Source organism: Balaenoptera ricei, chromosome 8, assembly GCF_028023285.1.
Source record: "Balaenoptera ricei isolate mBalRic1 chromosome 8, mBalRic1.hap2, whole genome shotgun sequence".
Taxonomy (NCBI): Eukaryota; Metazoa; Chordata; class Mammalia; order Artiodactyla; family Balaenopteridae; genus Balaenoptera; species Balaenoptera ricei.
Genome location: NC_082646.1, coordinates 88,608,577 through 88,635,898, shown reverse-complemented (window position 1 = coordinate 88,635,898; position 27,322 = coordinate 88,608,577). Strand labels below are relative to the sequence as shown.

Below are 27,322 nucleotides of genomic sequence, written 5' to 3'. Positions count from 1 at the left end.
AAATAAACCTTTATTTTTGTTCCTGTATGTGAATGTCACAACTAACAGGTATATGATGCAAGTTGGCTTCTAATGGTTGGAAAAAAATAAAAGAGGTAAATTGTCATTCTTGGCATTTTCCCAATGACATTTGCATTTTCCTTTCTATTGGAAGGAAACAAAGAAATGTAGCCTTAGTCACTTAAACTGCTCTTCCTGAGAAAACAATTGTAGATGTAATAAACAAAAAAGAATAGAAAATGCCAACAGGAAGAAAGTAATCCACCTAGGGTCAGATTCATCATGCCAACTCATTCAGTCTTCCTCTGACATTCACATTCAGGAAGGAAAACTTGGAAATTTTCTAAATTTTAGGGTATTTAAGATCTGCAAGGAGTTGGGGGAGGGTAAAAGGAATTAAATTGCAATCCCACTGGATAGGGATCAAGTACAGATTTCCCCAACTCTCAAGAACCACTTTACATGTTCAAATTGCCTCATAGTTACTGAGTCCCTCTTCTGCATAAGGCATAAGGTTGCTATGGAAGGATACAATAAGGTCATGATTGCTTTAAAATTATTCATAATGAAAACACATTTTGAGACTCAATTCTAAATGTTAAACTTAAATTTGAGCAATTTAATTGCCCGTTGAATAGAAATGAAATCCCACCGGTAGGCAGTTATTTCTTACAACCACTGTGTGTGAAATTGAAATCTTAAGATACCATTTCAAATATTCACTTTCTCTAAGGAAGTTCTCCCCAAAGAGTGGTGAGAGATAAGAAACTGACCCAAAGTCATCGGCAGTAATCGCTCTTTCCTTTACACATTCGGGTCAAAACAGAAGCATATTATTAAAAGGAAACTTCATGCCCCAAAGTTGGCCGTTTAGAGGTTACCACCGGAACCCAAGGATATATTTAATATAATAACTAACTTAAGCCCCGTGCAAAACTATATAGCAAGGTAGGAAGCAACTTATCAGATTTAATAAAAGCAAGCAGATGCAAACATATCATTGTAATCACCAAGGCAGTGAACATTAAAGTGGAAAATGCATATATGTTTTGTATACGAGCACAAGGAGGTGAAGTGAAGGGACCCTCTTCTGTTTGCTTTTAAAAAATGGGACAGTTTTTTTAATTTGGGTGGGAAATTCTTATTTTTAACCCCCAGCTCACCTTTAAATTTAATTTCAAACTCTTTTTAAATTCTTCCCGTTGAAATTCTTCAACGATATTCTGCTGTAACACAGAAGCTACCATTTATGAGAGCTTAATACACACCAAATGCTATCCATGTATGTAATCTCATGTCTGTTATTTCCCCCAGCTCATTACATGTCTAAGGGCCACACTGCATGCAATCACTCATCCTCACAACAACTAATCAATAGGTTCTGGCACCCCCATTGACAGATGAAGATCTTGGGCATTTAAATTCCTGCTGTTTGCCCAGGTTCACAGGTGGGAAATGGTGAGTTGGGATGCAGGTGGTCTGACTCCAGAGCCACTACCAATACTGCCTCCTCAGGTTGAGTAACTTTCCTACATAGGCCCCGCTAGCTGATAAGTAAGAGCTTAAATCAAACCCAGGCAGTCGGATGCCCAAGTCCTAGCATTTAATCACCACATTGACCGGTTGTAAGTAGGTGAACTGCTCCTTACAGCCTATATATATGTTTATTTTCATTTCCGATTGTAGAGTGGTAGGTTACATGGTTATCACATAATTTAGGCTGACCTAAAAATTCTAGGCATTTTCCCTTTTTAAATTCAAAACAAGGAGCAGGAGAAGGCCTTCTTAGAGACTGAAGGCCTTGAGTTGGACCCAAAGCTGCTCTTAAGGCTTCCTTTGACACACACACACACACACACACACACACACACACACACACACGGGAGGGGTGGAGATTGCGAGAGATTTTAATTATACCCATAGGGACCCAAGCTTTGGACATGGAGATAAGGAAAGGACAAGAGCATGCAAGCAATAGTAAATTCTGGTTATACGTGTGAGAAGTTAGTGAGGATAAGCTCTGAACAGGGAAATCGACGCCTACAGGGATGCACTTCTGATTTCAGACACCACCTTTCAGGGTGAACTCATCCAGGTCCTTCAGTGCCATCTTTAAAATGGGAATACAATATCCATGACCGTGATCCAGACTGCTCGTATAAAACTATGGATCCTGAAAGTACTTGGTAGTTTCTTCTTTACAAGACTTGTGACCGGTGTCATGCACAAGTAGGCCTTTAGTAATAATTTCTGAATGCAGTTATTTTCAAGGAATTCTGATGAGGCCCAAGGGACCTAAAGTTTTGCTCTCCACAAGGGCAGATTATTAGCCTCCTCCTCTCCCCTTCTGCATTCCTCCCTCTTCCTAGAACTTGCCCTTGAGGTTGGAGGGGAAACCTGAACTCGAAAATCAAGTCTGGCTTCGCTCTCTTTGCCTGACCCAGGGCAAAATAGTCTCTCCCTCATTGGAGAGGCACTCTTCTCTGTGCAGAGTACTGTTGGCACTTTACAGGGGCCAGTTTAACCGCAGGAGTCCGATTTTTGAAAGATGCTGAGGGAGGGAATTCTGCCGCCAGCAGATGGAGAGGAGACTGAGATCAGCTTGGTCCCTCCCAACCACGCTCCCTCTGGGATTAGCTGCCCCTGGCACTGCTCAGGCGTACCCAGCCCGTGCGGCCTCTGCTCGCACAGCTCCCGTCGCCTGTCTGGAGCGCGGACGCAGTCACAAGCCCGCAGCCAGCAGAGCCGCGCTGTCTGGGGCGTCTCCGCGCTCCGTGTCCACGGACCTGGAACCTCGAACGGGCGCGAAAGCCACTCGGAACGCGTGCATCTCTGTATGTGCTTATCTCGCATTCTTGTCTTTTTTCTTTCTTCTTCGAGCGGCCCGCTGGCTACTTTCAATCTTAGTTTACCAAAAGGGAAACGCCGAAGAGGGGAATCTCTAAAGAATGATTTAGAGGCAAGCCAGCCGCCTCTCCAAGGAGAGGTGTTCACTGAGAGGCTCTCCCCGTCCCCGACGCTGGCCCCTTTAAGAAGCCAACTCAGTCCTGCTGCGGCGGCGGCGGCTGCGCCGGCTGCTGCTGCTGTTTGTATCGCTAATCCCCAGGAGCCCCGTTAAAAAAAAAAAAAAAAAGAAGAAGAAGAAGAAGAAAAAAGAAGTGGGGGGGGGGGGTACCGGGCAGCTGTCTCTTTAAATGTGATTTCCTTCTATTGTATTTGAATCGTGATCAGGAAAAAGGAAATGAAACCAGAGACAGAGGGAAGCTGAGCGAAAATAGACCTTCCCGAGAGAGGAGGGAGCCGGGGAAGAGAGGCGCAGTCCCCTCCCGGCCCCCAGGCCGCCGCCCCCTCCCTGCCCTCGGCGGCTAGCTGCGCGCCGCGACCCGGGCCGAAGGGGCGAGGGGCGGCCGGACGGTCGCGCACTAGTGCCGTGGGCGGCGCGGAGCCGGCGACAGCGCGCGAGCCGAGCCGGACCGGGCGGCGGCGGCGGGACCGGGATGGAAGGTTAAGTCCTGAGCAGCAGCGGCAGCTGCAGCCGCCCGGGGCAGGCTGCGCGCCCCTGTCCCCGCCTCGGCCGCGGCGCGCGGCAGCCCGGTGATTCGCTCTCTCTCTTTGGCGTTTGAAGGGAGCGCGGTGACTGTCCTTGAGCGCGGAGGGGCGAGCTCGCCGCCAGAGCGCCGAAGCAAGAGGAGGCGCAGGAGCGGAGGCGGCGGCGCGCGAGCATCCGAGGGGGTCCGAGCCCCGGTAGCCGGCCAGCCCCGCGCCACAAAGGGAGCGCCCCCGCCGCCTGGCACACCACCTCCCTCCCCAATGTCCTCGGCCATCGAGAGGAAGAGCCTGGACCCGTCTGAGTAAGTGCGGCGCCCCTGCCACCCACGATGTCCACGGCCTCGCGCCCCGAGGCGGCAGGGTGGCGCGGGCGGCCGGCGAGAAGGCTCCAGGTGCGCGCCCGCAGCGTGCCCTTGGTTCCCTCTGCCTTGCGCGGGGCTCCCGCATACTATCGGGTGACTCCGGGGACACTGGGAGAGGGGCTGGGCGGCGGGCGGCGGGCGGCAGGAAGAGGGGGTCGACCCGGCGCCGCTGCGGGCCCCTCCCGGCTACCTGGGACGCTCCCCAAAGCCACTGCGGGCCAGAAAGTTTACACCGGAGCAGGCAGAGGGGGAGGTCGGAGGCGCGCAGGTGCGATCCCGAGAGCCTTCAGGACTCGATTCTGCTCCTTTCTCCCCTCTCGTTCCTTCTTGGTCCCCTTTCTCTTTGTCCATTTGGTCCTGGAAAGGGGGACATTACAAGTGGAGGCCTCCCGAGTCCCCGACGGCCCCCTTCCCGGTCCGCAGGTGGAGCGGCTGCCCGCAGCGCCAGGGACCGGCGGGTGAGGAGGTGCGAGAATTCACCTCGGAGCTCACTCAGGCCTCCAGAGACTTTAGAGCAGCTAAACACGGAGTTAATCTGGATACACGTCCCCGCCTCTCCCCTCGGGGTCCACCGATGGGGACCTTTGAACCTCGAAAGTTAGTGCACCATTTTGCGTATAGGTGAATTTTTCTGGGGAGCGGAGTCTCACGGCTTTTATCACAGTCTCAAAGGGTTTGGAGTCTGGGAACCGGAGCTCTAATGAACTGCATTTGTTTTCTGAGGCTCTGACTGGTTTGAAGTATCCCCTCTTCCCAATGTTTACCTCCAGCCCATTCCTTAGTGTTAAGACGGGGAGAAAGGGTTGTTTTAAGATATCATTTAGCCGTCAGCGCAAATGCCCTTTTAAGATTCATTAGCTGTCTGGTTTTGAGAACATTTATTCCTTTGAAGTCCCCATCTAATCCTTTGAAGGGATTTGTTACACAGACCAAAGGAGCTGGTTAATGACTTGTCCATTTGTGCTTTTAAGAGGCATTTGTTTTGTTTTGTTTTCTTTTCTTTTCCTGCTTTAAAAGAATTGTGCTTTCCTGATTGAAGTACCTCCTCCTCCCAATTTCAGTCTCCTATGGTGTTTATATACCTGGGTTTTACCCTCAGTTACCAGCATAAAAGCTCAGCGTGTTTTCATAAAACACAGGAAGTACCATGATCTAGTGAGAATATAAACATCACTATTCAATCTTGAAGGTTCAGATGCCAGTTCTATAAGGAGTCTTGTTTGTTCTAACAAAAACCCAGCTTCCTTAAATTCTCAGGAGAAAGATAACATTCCTTTTTAAAAGTATATATCTACGAAAACACTGGGTTTAAAGGGTGGTTTGCTCTTTTTTTTTTTTTTTTTTTTTTTTTAACAAACCGAGAATTACAACTTAGCCCTGAGTTTTCAGAGCCTGGGCAAGACCATAGTAATACAATAAGAGAGTGAATTGGATGAATTACCTTTGAAAGGCGCCTAATGCTTTTTCGATCAGCAGAACTCAGTCACTAAGCCTTTTATTAGAAGATAAATCTGGAGGTTTCAGTTCCCTGAAGGAAGTGTTCTCTTTTCAAAGTTTGTGCTTTTTCACTGAGATTGGAAAATTGAAACATCTTTACCTCATAACACAGCAGGCACCTACTGAAGGGTGTTCTTCTCCATCCTTTGCACCACTATTTGCCCAATGCAGACAAGCTCTAATTGGAGATGGAACAGCTAGCTGAGAAATTACTGCAGCACATTTTTTCCCTATCTCTCTTGGAAATTGTTGAGAAATTATCCCAGAAATCCAGGCCGAAGTGTGTTTAGGTGTAATATTCAGATAAGCTCTAGGAGAATATAAAATATTAGAGAGTGAATCCCACTCAGTTACTGTCTTGGAACATCCACCAAAGATAATGTGATATTATCATTAATTATAGAAAGATAGAGCCAATATCTTATCCTATCCTTTCCTATCTCATCTCAGGCCATCACAATAGCTCTTTTGCTTACCATTTCTACTGCGGACCACTATCCTACCAGAAGCTTCATTGTGTACGTACTTGGGTCAGTGCAGCTGAGGTCAGTCTGATCAGCACCTCCAAATTACACACAGAAATTTGCCAAGGCATATGCAAATGAAACATTTAGACAGAAAGACAGCCAGAATTCAGACACAGAGATTTCCTCTACTGTGCCACCAGTGGCCCCTACCGCCTCCCTGTGGGTAACAAGAGCAGTTCATTTTAATTCCAGGCAGTTTTGCACCAGCTAAGTGCAAATTCTCTTCTTTCACAGTTGGTTGGCAGGCTTAGCATCAGGGCATCCAGCAGTGTTGAGGTTCCATGAGTGTTTCTGAAAGCCTGAAGTAAGACCATGGGCTGTGGAAAGGGAAGAGATGCGATTCTGAGGTGATGCATGTGAAAATGCTGGTGTTTTATTTTTCAGGAGGGAGAATGGAAGTCTTTATGTATAACCCGTGGAAACAAAGGAAAGCAAGCCAGGCTTCAGTGAATTCTTAAAACTATTCAAAGTCTTGAGTTTTTAGGAGAAAACTGGTTTGGGTTTTACATTTCCCTGTTCTAAAAGGAGATCATCTCACAAAGGACCCTCATACTTGATCTACAAAGTGTGGGCTCGGTTTCAGTAGCCCTAAATATTCACAGGGAGGTATGCGCATTACAGACAGAGTCACCTGAAGCTGTCAGAGTGTGTTATCAACACTGATTCCCTGAGCCTTGTCACCCCTAGGTGTAAAGGACGCTGAGTGCTGTGGGCACAGGCCAATCAGGACACAAGGTCACCTGGTAAGTTAGCGTCAGCTGGAAATAGGAGACACAGATTTATACCCTCAAAGTACCGAGGGGGAAACTCCCTTTGGGAATTTCACAGTTGGAGGCAGTTCCATTTTTCAAAACGTAATAGATTTTTGAAAAATAGATTTGTGTTTGAGTGAGGTTCAAGAAAGCACTTGTTAATTGTCACAGATCAACAGGTATTCTGCTTTTCCTCTGTCCCATCTGGTGAGAGAATCATTTCTCCCACTCCCTTTATTTTCTTTTGGCAAATTATGTTATTTCTTTTAAAATGTAAAACAGAAGTATTCAGATTCCAGTTAAGCAAAGTGAATTGGAGACACTGTATGACATTGCAGTGAAAGAACACACATCACAAGCTCACTCCTAACAATTGCCTGGATGGAGATTTCAGAGTCTGTTTAATTGCCTTCCACTCTCTCGAAAATAATTATTGCCCCTCTCCCCATTTTCTTTCCTAAATCAACTTCATCCAAATCAGTTTTGCTGCTGTAAAAATGTTCACGTGCAGAAAGTTCTGTTTGATGTCCTTTATAAGTTTAACAGTGGCCTTAATTAACACCTGAGATTTTTCTCCAAGGATTCATTCAGTAAGAAGGATGGGATGTGGAATTTCTATTAAAAGATAATAATAATGAGAATTTCTATTATATCCTGATGGAATTTTTATCTTGGAAAGAGAAAGCAACCTAAAATAACTTGGGGTCCCTTTCTTCTTTCTTCCTTCCTCACCTCTGCTTTTGTGCAGTTGGGAAGGGTTTGAGGCAGGATGGCACGGAGATTCAAAAGGGAATTTGCAGTTTCTTAGCCCTCTAGGAAGTCACTGTCTTGGCAGCAAGCAACTCCTATAGTCCTGGGTGCCTCCTCTGGGTTTGGGCAGTGCCCTTGGGTCCTGGGTATGTGAGGAGGAAAGAGGAGAGGTGTGGAGATGGAGTAGGAGGGGTGAGTGAGATAAAGAAGAGAGACCACAGGTGCCGAGAAAGTGGGGCTGGACTGTGGGTAGGGGTGCAGTACCACCTGCAGTTGCCTTGGTGCCTCTTGGTGCCCAGCACTTGCTTCTTCCGGGATCTAGGATGTAGGGTCTAGCTCTCTCCTGTCCTAACCCAAGGCTGGCAGGGTCTCTCTGCAGTCTGCCCTAGGTATATGTTGTCCCCTCCTTTCTCCTATGTCACCTACAGGCAATTGAATGAGGTTTCCTGTTGGGCACAGCATGACTCCTGACCCCTCCCCCGTGCTTGTCTCCCCAAGATGAGGTCATCCCTAATGCTTGGCCTTCTTTCCAGGGAGCCAGTGGATGAGGTGCTGCAGATCCCCCCATCCCTGCTGACATGTGGAGGCTGCCAGCAGAACATCGGGGACCGCTACTTCCTGAAGGCCATCGACCAGTACTGGCACGAGGACTGCCTCAGCTGTGACCTCTGCGGGTGCCGGCTGGGCGAGGTGGGCCGGCGCCTCTACTACAAGCTGGGCAGGAAGCTCTGCCGCAGAGACTATCTCAGGTACTGTCCTCGCTGCCCTCCTGGGGCTGTGGGTCTGTCTCCCCCAGTGCCTGCCTCTTGCCCCAGCGAGGTCAGGCTGGGTCTCAGCTGCCCGATGCAGGGAAGCAGTCGGCGTTTCTTCCTGTTCGAGAAGCATGTTCTCAGGGATACATTCCTACATGGTCAAATTCTAATATTTTAAAGGCAAGAGAGTGATGAACACAAAATTCAGAATAGCGGTTCCCTCTGTGGGGCCGAAAAGGGGAGAAGGTTGGGGAGGAAGGCACAGGGCGTGCCAAAGGAACTGGGAGCTTTGTTGTTTCTAAGTTTGAGTGTGGGCTCCTAGGAGCTCATTTAATGCTTCAAAATATACCTATAGGTTCTAAATATTCTTTTGTAAGATTCCAATATTATGTGATGAGAAATTTAAAAATAGAAAGGATGATCTCGCCATGGCACTCCAAGGATTTGACGGAAGGCCCTGAAGTCAGCTGTAGGTTTGAGCCCCGGCACCACTGCTTTCTAGCTCTGTGACCTTGGACAAGTCACGTAACCTTCCTAAGCCTCGATTTCCTCATCTGTAAAATGGGGATAACAGCGATACCTACTTCCAAGAAGGGGTGGGAATTAGATGGGGTGATACATGTAAAGTGCTTGGCTTGGTGCGTGTGTATGAGGATCAAATAGATGTTAGCTGCTCATGACATTTATCATTAGAGTCTTTTCCGATCTAATGAACAAAGAAATGGAAGAATGGAAAGGCAAAATAGGAACTCTAGAACACCCAGTGAGACAGGCACTGAGGACATCTTGGATGCTCTGGGTCATAAGTTTGGCTATGTGAATTTTCCAGCACTCAAATGAGTGCCTTTGCCCGGAATGTTCTAGCATTTCCAGTTTCATATTAGCTGCTGCAGAGGTAACTCTGTGCCCTCTGCTGTCAAATCTGCTTAACTGTGTAGCTGTCAGATTTTTTGCCATCTTCCTGTGGCAGAGGGTCTGTGGAGCATGCAGCCCTAATACATTAGAACCACCCAAACCAAGGAAGCTTGTTTAGACTCCAGTGCCCTTGGCTGCCAGGCCAGCTCTTCCTCCCAAACCTGCCCTCAGAGCATTTTACATTTAAAAAAAAAAATGCAGGCAGTTCCATGGTGAAGGAAGCTTATCTGTTCACCCAGAGACTGACAGAGGAAGCTTCCCGCCCCCCAAATTTCCTGATTAAGTCCTTGCAAATTTGGTGGTTCAGAGAAAAGAAGTCAGGTTTCCAAGGATCATGATTTTAATTTTGGTCAATTTTTTATTAAGTAACAAGAAAACAGAACTGGGATAAATAGAGACCTGATTCTGCTCGCTATCAGTTTGCCAAGACAGTGCAGAAAGCAGACGGGTAAATGATTCCCATTGGGCCCCCTGACTACATCCCTGTCAAATCATTTGAATCTTATTAAATGAAGTACAGATAGAGTAAGGTCAAAAGAGCCTGGGCTTCTCCCTATCTCTGCGGTTTTTATATAACATTCAAGAATAAACCCTGTGCTGCCTGGGCTTGTTAATCTCTTGCATTTTTAAAAAGGAGAGAAAAAAAATAGTCTGGGAGAACCCAGTGTTAATTAACTTGTGTCTTGGTGACATGAAATAATTCTTCTCCCTGCTACATTCCTAGGCAACATGTTAATTAACTCTGTGTTAGTGCAAGCGTTTCCAGCCATCCTTTCATATTTATATTATTGTCATTAAAATGGGCAGGAGGAAGCTTCAGACATGACACCTCTTGACAGAGGAGAAAAATCATTTCTTGCTGCAGGCATGGCCCTTTAGCCATGGACTTGTTTGCTTGCATTCTTAACATATCTGGCAGTGTCTTTGCAAAAGGCAAGTTGGAGGAGTGAGGAAATGGGTTCTATGATGGGGTTCAGTCCTTCTCCCCCTGCCCACCCACCCCTGCCCCAGGAGAACTTCTCCCCCTGAGGGTTTCCAATGTTTGACTTGCCTGTTACAGCCCCTTTCAGACATTTAGCCTCAAATATTCATGAGACCCCCATGCAGAACCTAAATAAACCCTGTGCTATTATGCTGTTTTCTTGGGAACCGAAGAGTAGCTGTTAATATCAGTGCCCAGCCCAGATCCCCTCGGATCGCTTTTTACCAATTTTGGTGTGCAGTGCCTCCCCACCCCTAAGTGTTTTACTTTCAACAGCCAGCACCTGTGTCTGTTAAAGCCAGAAGTGTGCCCACTGCCCACCCCCCATGCCCAACAGACCTGGCCCGGTGGCTGGCACTGCCGGAGACCAAAGTCCTGCAATCTTGCTGGGAGCCAGGGCCGCCTGGAGACATAACTTACACCCCAGAGTCCTCGTGCAGTCAGGCTGAAGCTCCCCTCTGAGGGACTTGGCCCGAGCGTGCAACTTTGCTTGCCTTGCACCCCTTCTGTCCGGCTTCCCTTGCCACCTTACCTGTTTCCCCTGATGACACATCCTTAAGAAATCCTGGTCTCAGGGTCTATTTCTGGGATATCCAGCCTAAGGCACCAATTCTTGGTGCCAGAGGTGAACGCTCAAGTTAGATGTCAAGTCCTGGCTTATTTTCACTATTAGTGAAGTCCCAGCAAACCAGAGCTTGTAAGGGCCTTCAGAGGCCTTCTCTTCCAGTTCTCTTGCGTTACAGCTTAAGACACAGAAGCCAGGGCAGAGGATGTCATTGGCTCCGGGGCACCCGGCTAGTTAGAGGTGATGCTGGGACCTGAACTTGTCTCCCAAATACAAGTCCTTCATCCTTCCCTTCATTAGCTGCCTGACGTGTGTTGTAATTTACCCCCAACTTCCCTTTAATAAACGCTCTCCTTCCGTAAGGGTCACACACCCCAGGTGGTTGGCTTCATTCCACGCACACTGTTTTGTAAGTCACTTGGGCCCAAACTCAACTTACTGAACAATCAGGAAATCAGAACTGTCTTTCCACTCTGTGACCTCCAGGGTGGCAGTTCCCTACAGCTCCACCATCTGCTGCCTTGGAATAAAATGTTCTCCCCCAGTAATGAGTTTGCTCCCAGGCGGTGCCTTGAAAACACTCAGAGCTCTTCAAATGGAAAGCGGGATTCGGAGGGAAATTAGCTGGCCTGGCTGTAACCATGAGTTCTCTACCCACAGACCACATCTTCCCGGTTCCATTAATTTTGTTCATGTGTTTCAAAATTTGTCAACTGCCCTCATCTCCCCTAGAATCTCTCAGAACGTACCAGTTGATTCTCTGCTATTCTGAAGTTAATAAGAACTTCCGAGAAGAACAGGCATTCACCTAAACCTGCCCTGAAGGTTTTCCGTGGAAAGGACCTGCTGACATGCCATGTAATCAGGCGTGTGGGAAAATGACTTCTGGCAGCAAGACTGGCCCTGTTGGAATACCCCCAAGATGTGTTAAAACCCAGCCAGCGTTGGCTTTGCCCTTGAACGCTGGTGCTTTGACATGCTGCGTCCATCCTTTAACAGCCGGGTGCGGGGCACGCTATGATCACTGCCAAGCTCAGAGGAATCAGAGGTCTCACCAGGGTCACTCAGGTACTCAGGGCCAGTCCTGGCTGAACCCAAGTCTTCTGATTCCCATGCTTGTGTTATCCCTCTCTTGCGGGCTGATTCTCAAACTTCCTGCATCAGAATCACCTGGCCGCGCTCAGGACCACACAGATGGCTGGGCCTCACCCACAGAGCATCTCAATCATGAGGGCCTGAGTGAACATTTCTAACAAGTTCCCAGGTGATGCAGATACGGCTGGTCCCAGGACCACACTTTGAGAACCACTGCACTAGGCTCCACCATATTGCATCTCCCTCTTTGGCACTACATATTGCTTAATATAAGTAACCAGTCAACTGAGACTTAGGAGAGTCTTGATTTCAATGTCAGAAGAGAAGTTTCTCCAGAGACTCATGCCACTGGGGCAGCGAGGATCTCAAGTTAAGATCTTCCATTCTATGTGGAGAGATGGTGCTCACCCTCCAGATCTCCGGGGCACGATTAACTACACCACGTGTTTTCGGTTGAACTCCCTCTGTCTCCCAGAAGCTGGGGTCCCAGCGAACAATCATGTGGAGGTGGCCTTGGTACCTTTGAAGGAATTCAAGACCAACCCTCCCCGTGGGTGGAATTAGTGGCTGTTGATGTGATAGAATTTGGGAGCCTCAGAAAGATGCCCATTTCGTTGCATTCCTGGTCAGTTTCCTCTTAAAGGGGCCCCTGGGGTTTACTCCTGCTCCTCTTCTAAAATGAAAGTTCCCCTGGGAAGAGACACACAATCCATGCCTAACCTCTGAAATCACTGAGAGTCTTCTCCACAGAGGTGGGGCCCGGGGCAACCTGGAGGCGTGGAGGGTGGTGGCAGCAGGCAGGGAGGGAGCTCAGAAAAGGGATGAGTTATGCCAAACACAAATGCCACAGATACAGTCTCACCCCGGAGGACCCACTTCCTTCTAGGAAAGCCATCAGTCTGGACCCAGCTCTTCCTTGCTTCCCGACGTCTTGGGAATCCAGCCTACAGCATGGAACCCATCCTCAGGCCCTTTCTTCCAGTATTATCTGTGCCACTGTCTCTTTAGCTCTTCTCTCTGTTTTCTCCCCAGGCTCTTTGGCCAGGACGGCCTCTGCGCCTCTTGTGACAGGCGGATCCGTGCCTACGAGATGACGATGCGGGTGAGGGACAAAGTGTATCACCTGGAATGTTTCAAATGTGCCGCCTGTCAGAAGCACTTCTGTGTGGGTGACAGATACCTCCTCATCAACTCCGATATAGTGTGTGAACAGGACATCTATGAGTGGACTAAGGTCAATGGGATGATATAGGCCAGATGCCCCAGCATCTCTGGAGAGGTGTTTCACTGAAGTCACTGTCTCCGTGGGGTTTTCACTCTTAGGCATTTGGGGGATTTGAGGGTGGGCTGAGACATTTCTTAGGGGATGAAAGGCCCTAATTGGACACCAAGAACCAATACACAGCATCCAAGTGACATAAGGCAAGGGGGCAAAACTTAAACGTGACAAAATGACTGGCCTTGAGGGAGAACTTATGGACAATGGCCACAGCCTATGGGTAATAACTGACATGATTAGCGAGGGAGAGAGTGTTGGGGGCTTCTGTGCCGTCATGATGGAACTTCCCATCTACAGATGGGGACTTGTTCTGCCCAGACTTGTTATGTCTTTAACCCTTGAAAACTAGAGATGTGCAATTGATTTCTTTTCTTCCTGGCTTTTATGAGAACCCTGTCCAACCACTGTCCTCCACACAAGGGAAAGACAGGGAGAAGAGTGGCCATCCTTTTCTTCTTGGCCACCTTCCCAAGGCCTTAAGCTTTGGACCCAAGGGACACTGCATGGAGACAACATTTCAGTTGAGAATGAAAACTGCAACTTTTAACCAAACAATTCTTTAAAGCAATGCTGATGAATCACTGTTTTTAGACACCTTAGTTTTGAAGTGAGGAGTTCCACAGATTGTTTCTATACAAATGTAAATCTAAAAAAAAAAGTTGTTCACCTATTTTATTATCTTAGATTATATCAAAGTATTTGTTGTGTGTAGTTTAAAAAAACTCTGAGGACAATAAAAATGACTGACTAAAACGCAGTGTTGTTTACCTGGTAATGACTTACAATTTGGGATGGCAGGAAAAAAATGGCTTTTTATACTGTAAAGGAGAAGTAAATAAGCAATTTACTTTTAGGTCAAATAAAAACAAGTTTACGGCTAGGATTTATATGAGGCAGGCATGTTTCTATATTACTAGCAATTAGTATCTAACGGGTCATCATGTAGCTCAGAGGGATGTAGAATAATTAGATTGCTATTGTAAAACCTGCATGTCACTTCAGCATTGTATAGAGCGAACAGAAGGCAAGATCTTTGCCTTTGGGAAACCTGTAACCTAGGAAGGACACAAATACATAAAACAGATTCCCTTGGGAGAGAAGGTAATTACCTAGTTTGAAATGTGGCAAAGATGCTGAGCTTGACACTTCGATTTTCCAAGACGTGTGTCTCAGGGTATTTTATGACAAGTGGTTAAGAGAACCTTACTTTGAGGATTTAAAGCAGGCACCTTGTCTGTGCGTTTGCCTTTCACCGCGTCCAGGCAGCCATGAACTGGCTCAGAGCGCCACCTGCTGGTCATCACCTCTCAGCTCACTAGTTCAAGAATGTCCCAATGAAAGACTAACGGGAGATGTATTTCAATTGTTAACATAAAAATATTGGCAAGTACCAAGAAGTCTTAATGTGTTTAATTATCAAGACATCAGAAACATGCATCTAGTGCTACAATTAATTAACTGTGATATTCTTTTAAAAAGTTCATCACTAGGGTTTGCTTGGTTTTTTTCTTCTTCTGGAGAAATAATTAAGTGATGGCTCTCTTGGTCTGTAAAATGCTAGAAGTGGTTGCGAAGTTTGACTGCTTAGGGTGGCCTATATAAAACAAATCTAGTTATACTGAATTTCAACTAGGTGTTGGTAATAAGGGACTTCCAGTGAGGGGATATTTGTTCTAAATCAACAAAGGGGAGTGGCTCTCCGATTGTGGTCCATAAACCAGCAATATCAGCATCACTTGAGAACTTATTAAAAGTGGAGATTCATGGGCTCCATCCCAGACAGAGTGAGTCAGAAATGCTGGGAATGGGGTTCAGCAATCTGTGTTTTAACAAGCCCTAAAGATGATTCTGACTCAAGCTGAAGCATAAGAATGTTCTGAAACATCCCCCAGTTTGGTAGATCATCTGCTCTAAGTTGTTAATAGTTAGTATTTGACACAATGGTTAATCACTGAGTAACTTTTCCGCATGTAGACCAACACTGTCTACCCCTGGTCCCTAAGCTGAAAACCTTTACATAATTTTGCCACTCAACTAGCAGTTGTCATCTACCAGATCAATCACAATTCAATCCACCATTTTTAACCATACTGACATTAATAATAATAATAATAATAGATTTTAGTTATATGAATGATCCTATGTGCAGTATTAGGTCAAAATAAAAATAGTTCTTGCTTTTGAAATGTAAACTTTATTCTTAATCCCCATGACAGTACAACACACATAAGATTCAAGAACTCCGCCAATACCTTTGCTATCCTCAACAAAGTGATAATTAACGCTTTCCATTTGTCCATGGCACCATTCTGCAGAATTGTGAATGCATAGGCAGAGTCTCTGTGGTAAGTCACCCCAGGGGCCCAAATGTCTAACCCACAACTGACTTGAGAGGAAGGACATGTGAAGAGAGAGAACAGCTCCCACAATCTACGCTGGTCATCCTTGCCTGAACATGCAGGCTGTGTGCCCAAGACCCAGAGGCAGAGAGCCAGGCGCCTGCGCCCTTCCCCGGTCCATGACTTACTTCAGCAGTTTGGTGGAACATTTCACTTCCTCTTACCTTATTAATGTCTTATAACCTGAACCAGCTTCCTTTTATTGCTGTCTCTAATAGAATCACTGCTTCTCAGGGAATCTTGGAATCCTACAAAGTCACAACAGAGCAGTGGCTAGGAGCTTTATCATCATAAGACTGGGATTTGAATGGCAATGATGTGACTTAATTATTTAACAAATATTTGCACAGCAGTTACCACGTGCCAGGCACTCTTCTAGGGGCTGTACAAATAGCAACTCCTTTAAGCGACAGAACACCGCCATGTGGCAGTTTCTATTTTTTATCATCCACGTTGACTCCCGGGGAAACTGCAGCACAGACAGGCTTAGTCACCTGCCTAAGGTCCTACAGCTAATAAAGGGCAGAAGTAGCCTGTAACTGAGGCCTCACCCTGTGCTCTGCTGCCTCTCTTAGGCTCACCTCCCTGAACCTCAGGTTTCTCATCTGCAAAATAGGGAAAATGAGTACCTTTCTCCCCAGGTTATTTGAAAACATTTGAGTACAGCCTAGCCAGAAATGTAACCAAAGTACAATGATACGAGATTAGCACCATAATAAAGATATGTCAAAAGTGCTATGGAAACACAGATGAGGGAACAAGTCTATTGGCCCCTGGGCGGCTATCTGGAGTAAAGCTGAAGTGACATTTCAAATGCCCCTGGACCAGCAAGGAGGTGACATGGGCAAGAGCAAAGACTCAGAGACCTTGACCTTGTGGAGCAGGTAGTCAAGTGAGCCCAGAGTTTTCATGGTGGTGGTGGTGGAGGTGGTGAGCTTTGCTGGAGGGGGGCTGCGCCAGTGAGTAAATAACAGGGGAGATGAGGTCTTCCATAGTTTTGAGACTGAATGGCAAATCAAAATCCAAAGCCAGGAATCTCTGAGAGGTGGAGGGAGGGCGCAAGGAAGGTATAACAGGGGCCTAGAACATCTTATTATGCTAGAAAATAAGGAACTGCTTTAAAAAAAGTGATGTAAGCATGTCACAAGGACAAAGAAGCCAGCTTGAAGGGGCTGGCCAAATCTGGAGCAATTTGACTGCCAAAATAATTAAGGATAGTAATGAGTTATAAAGTGTTGGGGGGAAAATAAGAATTCGTGAGTTCATACCAATAATATATAAATGGAGAGAAGAAAGGGCTCTTGTTTACAGCAGAATCTTGAATGCCAACAGGTAAATGTGAAGAGAGTGTGGGAGTTGGCAAGTCATCATTCTGCAACTATCATAGTGAAATGATAGAATCAAGCAAGAATCATCAAGAGTTGCTAAATTTCAACAAAGAAAGAGCAGGATACTTGGGTGGTCTTAAAGTACCTTTCCATATATTGTTATTCGTTGCAAGGGGGAAACCCGTAATTACACAGTGGAGACATTGGACAGCAACCTGACCAGGTGATCAGTGAGGGGCGGATGGACCATGTGTGCCTCCAGATGTGATTCTCTGTGAGGGACATACCATCTCTATTTTAGGATTCCTCCTGAGAATGCATAGCCTGAATCTAAGTATGAGACAAATTACCAGGCAAGCTCAAAACAATGAACATTGTATTTTTAAAAAGGGAGGAGATGGGACTCTATTTTCAAAAATGTCAGTGTCATAAAGAATAAAGAAAGGCTGTGGGAATGTTCCAGATTCAAGAAGGTTAAGGAGACCTGACAACTAAGTCCAATACCTGGCCCTTTACTTTCCCTCCAGTACTGGAGGGGGAAAATGCTATAGAGGATATCATTGGGGCAATTGATAACATTGAAATATGAGTGGGTAGATTAGTTCAAATTATTGCACAAATGCTAAATTTATTGAGGTTGACAACTGTACTGTGGTTACATAAGAGACTATCCCTATTTTTAGGAAATACACACTGAAATATTTAGGACAAAATGGTCATGACATATGGAACTTAGTCTCAAATAATTAAGAAAAATTTACATGTGTGGTGTGTGTGTGTGTCTGCTGTGTGTGTGTAGAAAGAGAGAGACAGAGACAGAGAGAGGGCAGGGTGGGAGGAATAAGTGGCAAAGCAAATGGGTAAAAATGTTAACAGGTGAATCTAGGTATGGGATACACAGGTACACTATTTTTATTCATGCATCTTTTCTATCAGTTTGACACGTTTACAAATAAAAAGTTTTTTAAAACTTTAGAAATCTTGACCTTTTCTTTTTGGGAGCTTTTGATTTAATTAGGAGAAGAATAGGAGAGATGATAAAGAGAGGGAAAATATACTTTGGAAGTCAGTGATACTCTACTATTCGTTTATCACAATTTTAATGTACTTCTAGCCTTAGAAGTAAAGTTCATGTGTCTCAAGCCAGCAGTTCCTTGCAAACACACACATGTAATGTAAATGATGTGTTTAGGAGGATTCACTTAGTGCCAGTTTCTGAAGCAGGTTATTTCTCAACCTTATAAAATGAGCTTGATACAAATTCTTCATTTCCTTTGAAATTAGGATCAAGATGTAATCATCTGGCTCTGAAATGTGTGTAGTTTAGGACCAGGAATCTAAGCTATAATGTTTTGTACGTAGATCTAAGAATTGAGTTGAAAGAAGTTTCAAAGCACTAAAGTGACTTTCGTCCTCTACCAGTGGCTGTGTGTTAATTCTCCCAGAAAACCATCATTTCTCTGAGTTAATAGAATCTTTGAAGCTAAATCAAGTCAATTTCCATTGTAACATTGTGAAGCTTTTGAACTGGGCTCATGGAATTATCCTACTTGATGGCCACGTTGAAGACGGCTTTGTGGTGATCCTAAGAAAACCCACAGCTGCAGCTTCTGTGTGTCACGGCCTTTCCACCCGACCCGATTCATTCTCATTACTTAATGAGCAGCTCAAGGCAAATGCCCCCCACCCCACCCCTTAGATAAATAGTAGGTAAAATAGATATAAAGGCAATCTAATGTGATAGAAAGAACCCTGAAATGGAAATTGGAAATGTGATTTTGCCTCTAATTAGGGTTATGTCTTCAGGCAGACCTCAGTTTCCTCACCTGCAAAATGAAGAACGTATTACAGATTACCTCTAGGAATTTGCTACTCAAATTTTGGTTTACAGACAGGGAAGTGTGGGAATTGGGAATAAGCATTTGTAGTAGCTGGTCTCCAAGATGCCTCCAGACATTCTTGCCTCCTGGCTTCATGCTTATGCAGTCTCCGCCCACATCAAATAGGGCTAGCCTGTCTAACCAACAGGATATTGCAGAGATGATAGAGTGTGATGTCTGATGTTAGGTCATAAAGGACTCTGTGGCTTCTACCGAGCTGTCTCTTGGATGACTTGCTCTGGGGAAAACCAGCTACCATGCCTTAAAGGTGTTCCATCAGCTCTATGGGGAGGTCCATGCAGTAAAAGGAAATGAGGCCTCTTGCCATCAGCCAGCCCTTGCCTATCCTATGAAGAAACCATCTTGAAAGCAGATCTTCAAGCCCCAGTCAGGTTTTCAGATGACTGCAACCCTGGCACACCTTGAATGTAACCTCACGAGAGACTCCTAAGCCAGAATCAGTCAATTAAGCTGCTTCTGAATTTCTGACCCACAGAAATTATGTAAGATAAATAATTGTTTTAAGTCACTGAGTTCTGAGGTATTTTATTATGCGGCAAGACATAATTAAAACACATTTAGAAACTTTTAAAGCAATTTGAAGGAATAATCTTATGTCTGTTGAATCTAAGTTTTAAATTTTTCCAGTCATTCACTTTTTATTGTATTTTACCAAAGTATCAGTCTATGGTGGTTTGAAAATTAAAAAAAAAAAAAGTTGGATCTACTCCATGGAGAGTTTGAAAATCACTGATCAGAATAATACAGTCTTAGAGTTGAAAAAGATTTTTGAAATTATACAGTCCAAACTTAGAGAATAAACTCTCTCTTACGGTTTTCCTACAATTTTTCCAGCAATAAAACTCTGATTCTCAGCAGCATTTTTATTATCACCATTGTCATTAAACATGCTTTTTATTGAGAGACCAGATGGGGGATATTTCATAACCCAAGTGAGAAATAACGGCAAGTTGGACGAGGGTGTTTGCAGTGAGGATGGAGAAAAGGCGACAGGTTCAAGATGTATTTCAGAGGTAGCTGAAATAACTTAGTGAAACTAAAAAAATGGTTGTTTTCTTGTTATTATTATTAACAGGGACTTCTTAAACATCTTGGGTGTCAGTTTTTGCTGACGAAACATTGTCTTCATGGTGTTTGTTGCAACACAATTTGCCGTGTTCTCTAAGGTTTTACTTGCTTTGTGTGATCAGAGGAAATGAGCTACTAAGAAAAGAAAATTTTTCGGGCTTCCCTGGTGGTACAGTGGTTAAGAATCCACCTGCCAATGCAGGGGTCACGAGGTCAAGCCCTGGTCCGAGAAGATCCCACATGCTGCGGAGCAACTAAGCCCGTGTGCCACAATTACTGAGCCTGCACTCTAGAGCCCACGAGCCACAACTACTGAGTCCGCGTGCTGCAACTACTGAAGCCTGCGTGCCTAGAGCCTGTGCTCCACAACAAGAGAAGCCACCGCAACGAGAAGCCTGCATGCCACAACTAGAGAAAGACTGTGCACAGCAACAAAGACCCAACGCAGCCAAAAATAAAAATAAATAAAATAAATAAATTTATAAAAAAAGAAAGGAAAAGAAAATTTTCTTTTGAATATAGACAAATATTTCCTTCCTTACCCGGTGCTTGAAGAAAAAAAAGATAGTTGGTCTTAGGTTCTGGGTAATTGGTATTGTTAGAAAAGAATGTGAATCTTCTTTTTTAAATTGAGGTAACTGGTTTAAAACATTATATGTTTCATGTGTACTTCTGTATACACTAGAATGTGCTCACCATCAAAAATTTAGTTTCCAACCGTCACCATACAGTTGACCCCCTTTACCCATTTTGCCCTCCTCCCCACCCCTTCTCCCTCTGGTAACCACTAGAATGTGAATCTTCTGATCCTGCCTGCCACGGCTTATAACAAAACCAAGGTGCCCAATGATGAGTATACCCAGCATACACCCAGAACAAAGGGAAGGTAAGATGCATCAGACCCAGCTGTACACAAAGATGTAGTAGAATCTAAACTAGAGAACGTTTAGTTTGGGCAAGATGGTAGCCTAGGATAACCTACCACACCTATAAATGCTGAATAAAACCAATCCAAAGATATTTAAACACAAAATTGAGCTGCAGGAAAAGCAAACATAGAAAATATTAGGTCCAGAAATAAATAGAGGTGGGAAGAATTGGGTAAAGCTGATCCTGAGATGCCCTGGGGGAGTTACTGGCGACTGCAATCTGGCTCCATGCAGGGATTAAGAGATGAGAATTGTTGTGAAGTGGGAGATTGGAAGCAAAAACCTACATAAAAGCAGAGATGGCAAAGGGCCGCATCCACAGTGAAAGGGTAGACCGGAAAAGAAAAATCTATCCACAGTCTCAGAGAGATGTCAAGGAAGTTTGTAATCTCTGCCTGGATATACTGGATGAGAGCAAACAAAAGTTTCCTCTGGGTACCCAAAACGTCAGGCCTACTGCTCACAGATTCTGAATTTATAATAAATGCACAGCCCAGAAAATTATAATGAAAAGCTACACTGGGCCAGTGATTCCTCTTGTCTCACTGGGAAGAAGAAAACATCAACTTTCTCTGAAGGGACATACTTGCAACTTAGATCATGCAGAATTTCCACGGAAAACTAAAGCCTCACTCAAGAAGAGCTTTAAGTAAATAAGTAAGTAAAATGCAAAGTATACACTCCTTCCATGAACAAGTATCAGAAAATACAACACACAGAGACCCCCAAAGAACTTCAGTTCATAGAAAAACTGTTTAAAGGATAATATTAAATAAATATATTTTTAAATGATTAAATACATTAAGAATTGAAATCTATTAAAAGAACAAGTCTATTTTTTTTTAAAAGGTAGATTTGAACAGGTATCAGATAAAACTTCTAGAAAGAGAAAGAACTGAAATTTAAAGCTCAATGAATGGGTTAAACAGTTTAGATCGCTGAACAAAGAATTCATGAGCCTATAGACAGAGTTAAGAAAATCACCCAGGGTGAGATTAAGAAAAATGGAGGTTGGAATGAGAAGTTTCAACCTATACCTACTAGGAGTTCCAAAACAAAAGAATAGAGAGACCTGAGGAGAAGAAATATTTGAAGAGATAATGGCTGATAATATCCCAGAATTGATTAAATCACACACATGAATTTTCACACGCCAGAGTCACAACATATTAGTCAGTGTTCTCCAGAGAAACAGAACCAACAGGATGTGTTGTGTGTATTTATATAGATACAATAAAGAAAAACCCACAATTAAAATTATACATAATGTGAAAGACTGAATACTTTCAATTTCGGTTTGGGAAAAATTCAAGGATGCCTACTCTCATTAACTTCTCTTCAACATTGTACTAAAGATTCTAACCTGTGTAGTAAGGCAAGAAAAAAGAAATAGAAAGCATATGGACTGGAAAAGAAGAAGTAAAATTGTCTTTTCATAAACAGAATGCTTGTCTAGAAAATTTGAAGGAGTCTCCCAAAAAAACAACTTAGAACTAAAGAGCTTAGCAAGGTCACAGATAAAAATCAGTTGCATTTACATATACTAGCAATGAAAAATCAGAATTTGAAAGAAAATTAAATACCATTTAAAATAGCATAAGAATATTAGATACTTGGGGATCGATCTAACAAAATGTCCCAAACCTATATGCTAAAAACTGCCAAACATTGCTGAGAATGATTAAATAAGAACTAGATAAATGAAGAGCAATACCATGTTCATGGATCTGAAGAGTTAATATTGTTAAGATGTCAATTCTCCCCAAATTGATCTGTAGATTCAGCATAATCCCAATCATGATCCCAGGAAACTTATTAGGGGGTAGATATTGATAAACTAATTCTAAAATTTGCATAAAGTGCAAAGAATATAAATAGCAAAACAATTTTGAAAAAGAACAAAGTTGGAGGACTCACCTACTACCTGATCAAGATAGAGTGATATTAGTGTAAGACTAGACAATGGAACAAAGCAGATAGACCAGAAATAGACTCACACATATATGGTCAATTGATTTTTGACAAGATGCCGAGGCAATTCAATAGAGTAATTCAAATGGTGTTGAAATAATTGAAAATCTATACTGGAAAAAAGGGTAAATCTCAATCCTTCATGCCATACAAAAAATTAACTCAAAATGAAATGAATTATAGACCTATATGTAACCCATAAAACTATAAAATTTCCATAAGAAAACTTAAGGGAAAATCTTGCAACTTTTGGGTAGGCAATGATTTCTTAATGCAATATAAACAGCATAAATCCTAAAACAAAACATTGATAAAATGGACTTTATCAAAATTTAAAGTTTTTACTCTTCCAAAGATACCATTAAGAAAATGAAAAAGCAAGATACAGACAGGGAGAAAATACTTACAAAATATGTATCTAATAAAGGACTTGTATCCTGAATGTATAATGAATCTTATAACTCAATATTGGAAGACAAGTCAACTAAAGTGGGCAAAAGATTTGAATAGACACTTTGCTAAAGGAGATGTACAAATGGAAGACTACTCAGCAATAAAAAAGGAAAAATTAAAACCTACTGATACAGGCAATGTGAATGGATCTCAGAATCATTGCACTGGGAGAAGCCAGACACAAAAGGCTATGTATTATACAATTCCATTTACATTAAGTTCTAGAAAAGGGAAAATCAGTGATGTAAAACAAATCAATGGTTGCCAGGAGCTGGGATTGGAGGTAGAGAGTATGGATTTCAGAGGGGCATGAAAGAACATTTTGGGATGATATACGTGTTCTGTATCATGACCGTAGTCATGGTTACGTGACTGTACTTTTGTTAAAACTCATTGAATTGAACACTTAAAATTGGTGGATTTGATCATATGTAAATTATGCCTCAACAAAGCTTATTTTAAAAACTAGACATGGTCTCTCACTAGACAGGGCTAGAAATATATGAACAGTTTTCTTTACCCTTTGACCAAACACAATATCTGTGTGACATTGGATAATGTAATTAACTTCTCTGGGTCTTGGTTTCCTCAGGTGTAATGTGGGGGTAATAACAGAATATTATGGATTGTTATGAGGACCAAATTACATAATATACGTAAAGTACTTTGCACAGCACCTGACACAAAATACAATCGCCAGCTCAGGGACACCTTCTAAGCCTCTTGTCTTTGTCTGACTCATTCAACAGCCTTCACAACAAACTTCTGTTATGATTTGGCTTCCCTAGGAGTTTTCCTCCAGGGAGAGTTGGCCCAAAGGATGTCCACTTCCCTAGATAATTTTATTTCAGAATGTTATAACTGCATTCTTGGTTATAGTTTAATCTCATGTGAGTTGCTTTCCTATCTCCCATCACCCTCTGGGAGGCTGATTAGATCCTCTGTCTAGACTTGCAAGGCTGAGAGCCTGATTCCCTAGTGTGAAGGAAGGAGGCCCAAATGGGTGGACTCCCCTGGTACCAGTTCTGGGCCATCGTGCTCTAATGGTAATTCAAGATGGCGGCAATAAATGCCAGAGGGAAGTTGACCTCTCCAGTAACTTCCAGTGTTTAAAAATAGTTTTGGATACAAGAAGTATAGTTTACCTTGCTCAGGAGAGAGAGAGAGGTGGAGGCACTAATGAAATATGATTTCATTTTCTTGGTATAGGCATAAGTCTGGATTATTTTGTATGGCTATTCTGGCTTACACATGATGTCTTCTTTTCTTGTTCCACAAGGAATTCCTGACTTTGAATTGAAATGCACATTTTGGTGGAATTCTCATTTCCAGTAAGAGCAAGTAAAAAAGAGAATAAATTCTCTTCTAATGCTTCCTAATATTCCCATATCCTGGCACATATAGAGCAGAATGCTGCAGTAATGGGAGGAGGCTGCTTGTTGCCCAACAGGATTTCCGAGTATGCTGATAATATAGACCCAACTGTAACCCTTTCTAGGCACCCCAGGGTTCCCCAACACACCAATGGCTCTGCTCCTGGAGCTATGGCTGCAAATGAAGTGCTTGCTAACTAGGAAGGAATAATGGATCTAAATGCTGGCCAGTTGTAATACTAATTCTGTAGCAAGAGACCCATAAGTCAATCAGAACATCTCAGTGCAGACCCATGACCACATTCCTGGACAGTTTCCATGAAGGTGAACTGATATCACTGCTGAATTTATCTTTGCTCCTTCAACATTGGCTTCACGTCTTAAGGTTCGATCCTAAATTCATGAATCTAGGAGAAAGGCTGAATCTGGGGACACGTTGTCGATGAATTTTCATCCATTCATTATCTCTTTTTGACTATCTGTCCAAAGTACTTCTGTAACAGAAACAAGATATATTATAAATTATTTCTTACAACTGTTAAATTGGAATAATAATTCTTACCTACCTACTTCACAAGGTTGTTGTGAAAATAAATAAAGCATTCGAACAGTACTGGTCACAGAGTAAATGCTGTGTAAATGGTTGCAATTATTATATACATGTTCACTTTCTTAGAACTAATTAGTAGGTTAATAAAAAGTGTCAAAATGTTAAATTTTCATATTCATATTAAAGGAATATGACTTTTGTAGGAAACGTGGAGTCAAGATACCTGGGAACTTGGTCAATGCAACTATTAGTAATAAATTGTCAAATGAAATAATAGAATCAGGGAATTGGGGACGTGGAGGAAAGACCAACACTTTCCTTTTTTAGATGGAGAAAAGGAGTTCTAGAGAAAGAAAGTCACAGTGGCAAACCTGTGACCGATAGCTCATAGCCCCCATCCACAGTTCTTCTCCAGAATGCTACACCATGGATAAAAAGGCTTTTTAAAATAAGTGCTTCAGAAAAGCTAAACACTGCGCAAACAAGAGGTAGCATGAGCACTATATTTGGACAAATAAAGTCCGAATCTGCTTATCAGCTCCCCTAACGGAAATGACAACCAGCACAAGCAAAACGCTTTGTGATTCAAAAGATAACAGGATCCAGCTCACCAGATCTCCTGTTGTTACTGACGGAATCCTCCCAGCTATTACACCTTGGGAAAATATTAACGTGCTCAGCCAACAAAGACAAATTTAAAAGAAGAAGCAAGTGACGCTACGCATTGCAATGCCACCCGATATTCAAATGTGCTCTTCTGAGCTGTGTCTAATGTCAGCATCATTTTTTTAAGGAGACATATCAGTTTCAGTCAAGGTTTTTATTTCACTTTCCCCATTCTTCACTGCCTGGACTAGGGAAAAAAACAAAAAGAATTACCAGCGACATTACTTTTTAATTGAATGCCCTTGAGTAAGGGCAATAGCAAGGAGGCAGGATAGAGATTTCGATTTCGGAAGGACAGTGGATGGAGAACAGTTGTTAGTGCCACATCTTCCATGAATATTGGTTGCAGCAGCTGTCTCTGCCATCATTCTCTCAAGGTAATGCCTTGCTTCCCATTGTCATGGTATCTCAGAATCAAATTATTTGAATTCCAGACACATCGACAACACACTGAAGGGCCCTTGCCAATTTTTGCAGCCCGCTTGGAGAAGAGCATCATGAAGCATTACTCATTTATACGACTCCCAGGCTCCTGTTGTAAATTCAGCACGCAGGACTGCCTCCACGTGCTGCCCTTCAGCTTAGCTCTCTAATCCTGTAACCCTTTACCACCAACTCCTTCCCATAAATATGTGCAGAAAATCCCCAGGCCAGGTCCTGCAGTTCTTTGAGCTTCCGTGGGTGCAGATGGAGTCCAGGCTGCCAGAGCTGACCTGGAGACAGAAGCCAGCTATTTTGTCTCAGTCTGGCCTAGCGGTGAAAGCCCCAAAGCACAACACACTGAATCGTCCCCACAGCCATCTCTCTGACATTTTCATACAGGTGAAGTCCAGTTAAAATTAACATCTGTCCTGCAATAGTGAAGCAGCTGATAATGGCCCATCTCTTGGAGCGTGAGGGAACCATAAGCAAGGGTGTTTTGGAAGATTTCTTTTTAATGACCTAGGAAAAATCTCACAACATAAATGAAAAAAAAAGTGTGTAATCCCATATCTTATAGAAGTTTTTATATGCATGTAGGTATATTTACATATATATATATATATATCTATATATATATCTAACTAGAAGAAAACATATCAAAATTAACAGTGATTATTTTACTTTTTCTTCTTTATTGTTTTCTATATTTTCTAAAATAAACAGGTATTTCTCTTATAATCAGGAAAATAGATCCTCTTTATAAAGAAAATTTCCATTAAGGGTGTTTTTTAAACAAAAGGACTGTTTTCAAAAGGTTCACTACACAGTCAGCCCCCGCACCCCCATTCTGAAAGCAAGGGGTTCCTTCCCACTGGCCCCTGCTTAGAAGAGCTGCCCCAGGGGTGTCCTCTTAGCATCCCCTTAGCAAGGGGGTTCTAGTTAAGGAGTTTTGTCCAGTAGGACCAAAAGTGACCATATTAGTCCAATCGGATTCTTTCTCTTCAATTGACCCACACAGAGAAAGTAGCAAAGGCAGAAGAAGGGAAAGAGGAAAGAGGGAGGGAAAGAATGAGTCACCCATGAATGGCTGCAGTGTGGATGGCTGAGGACAGAATAAAGGAACTTGATAGCTAGAGCTGCCTTAGACCCTGTACTAGCTTCTGATTCCAGGATTCTATGCCATGCAGGACCACGATTCTTATTTTTCCCATGAGGTCTTGGTGGTTGGTCTTTCTG

At 43.5% G+C, this 27,322-nt stretch overlaps 1 protein-coding gene across 1 annotated transcript; it reads left to right on the top strand.

The window, feature by feature from the left end:
• The first annotated feature begins 3,249 nt into the window (after window positions 1–3,249).
• On the top strand, window positions 3,250–13,768 carry LMO2 (LIM domain only 2). The gene is made up of 4 exons (XM_059931361.1): window positions 3,250–3,504; window positions 3,626–3,851; window positions 7,971–8,186; window positions 12,779–13,768. Exons 1-4 carry the CDS (start codon window positions 3,498–3,500, stop codon window positions 12,996–12,998), a joined length of 669 nt encoding a protein of 222 aa, XP_059787344.1. The 5' UTR covers window positions 3,250–3,497; the 3' UTR covers window positions 12,999–13,768.
• The last annotated feature ends 13,554 nt before the right edge of the window (window positions 13,769–27,322 follow it).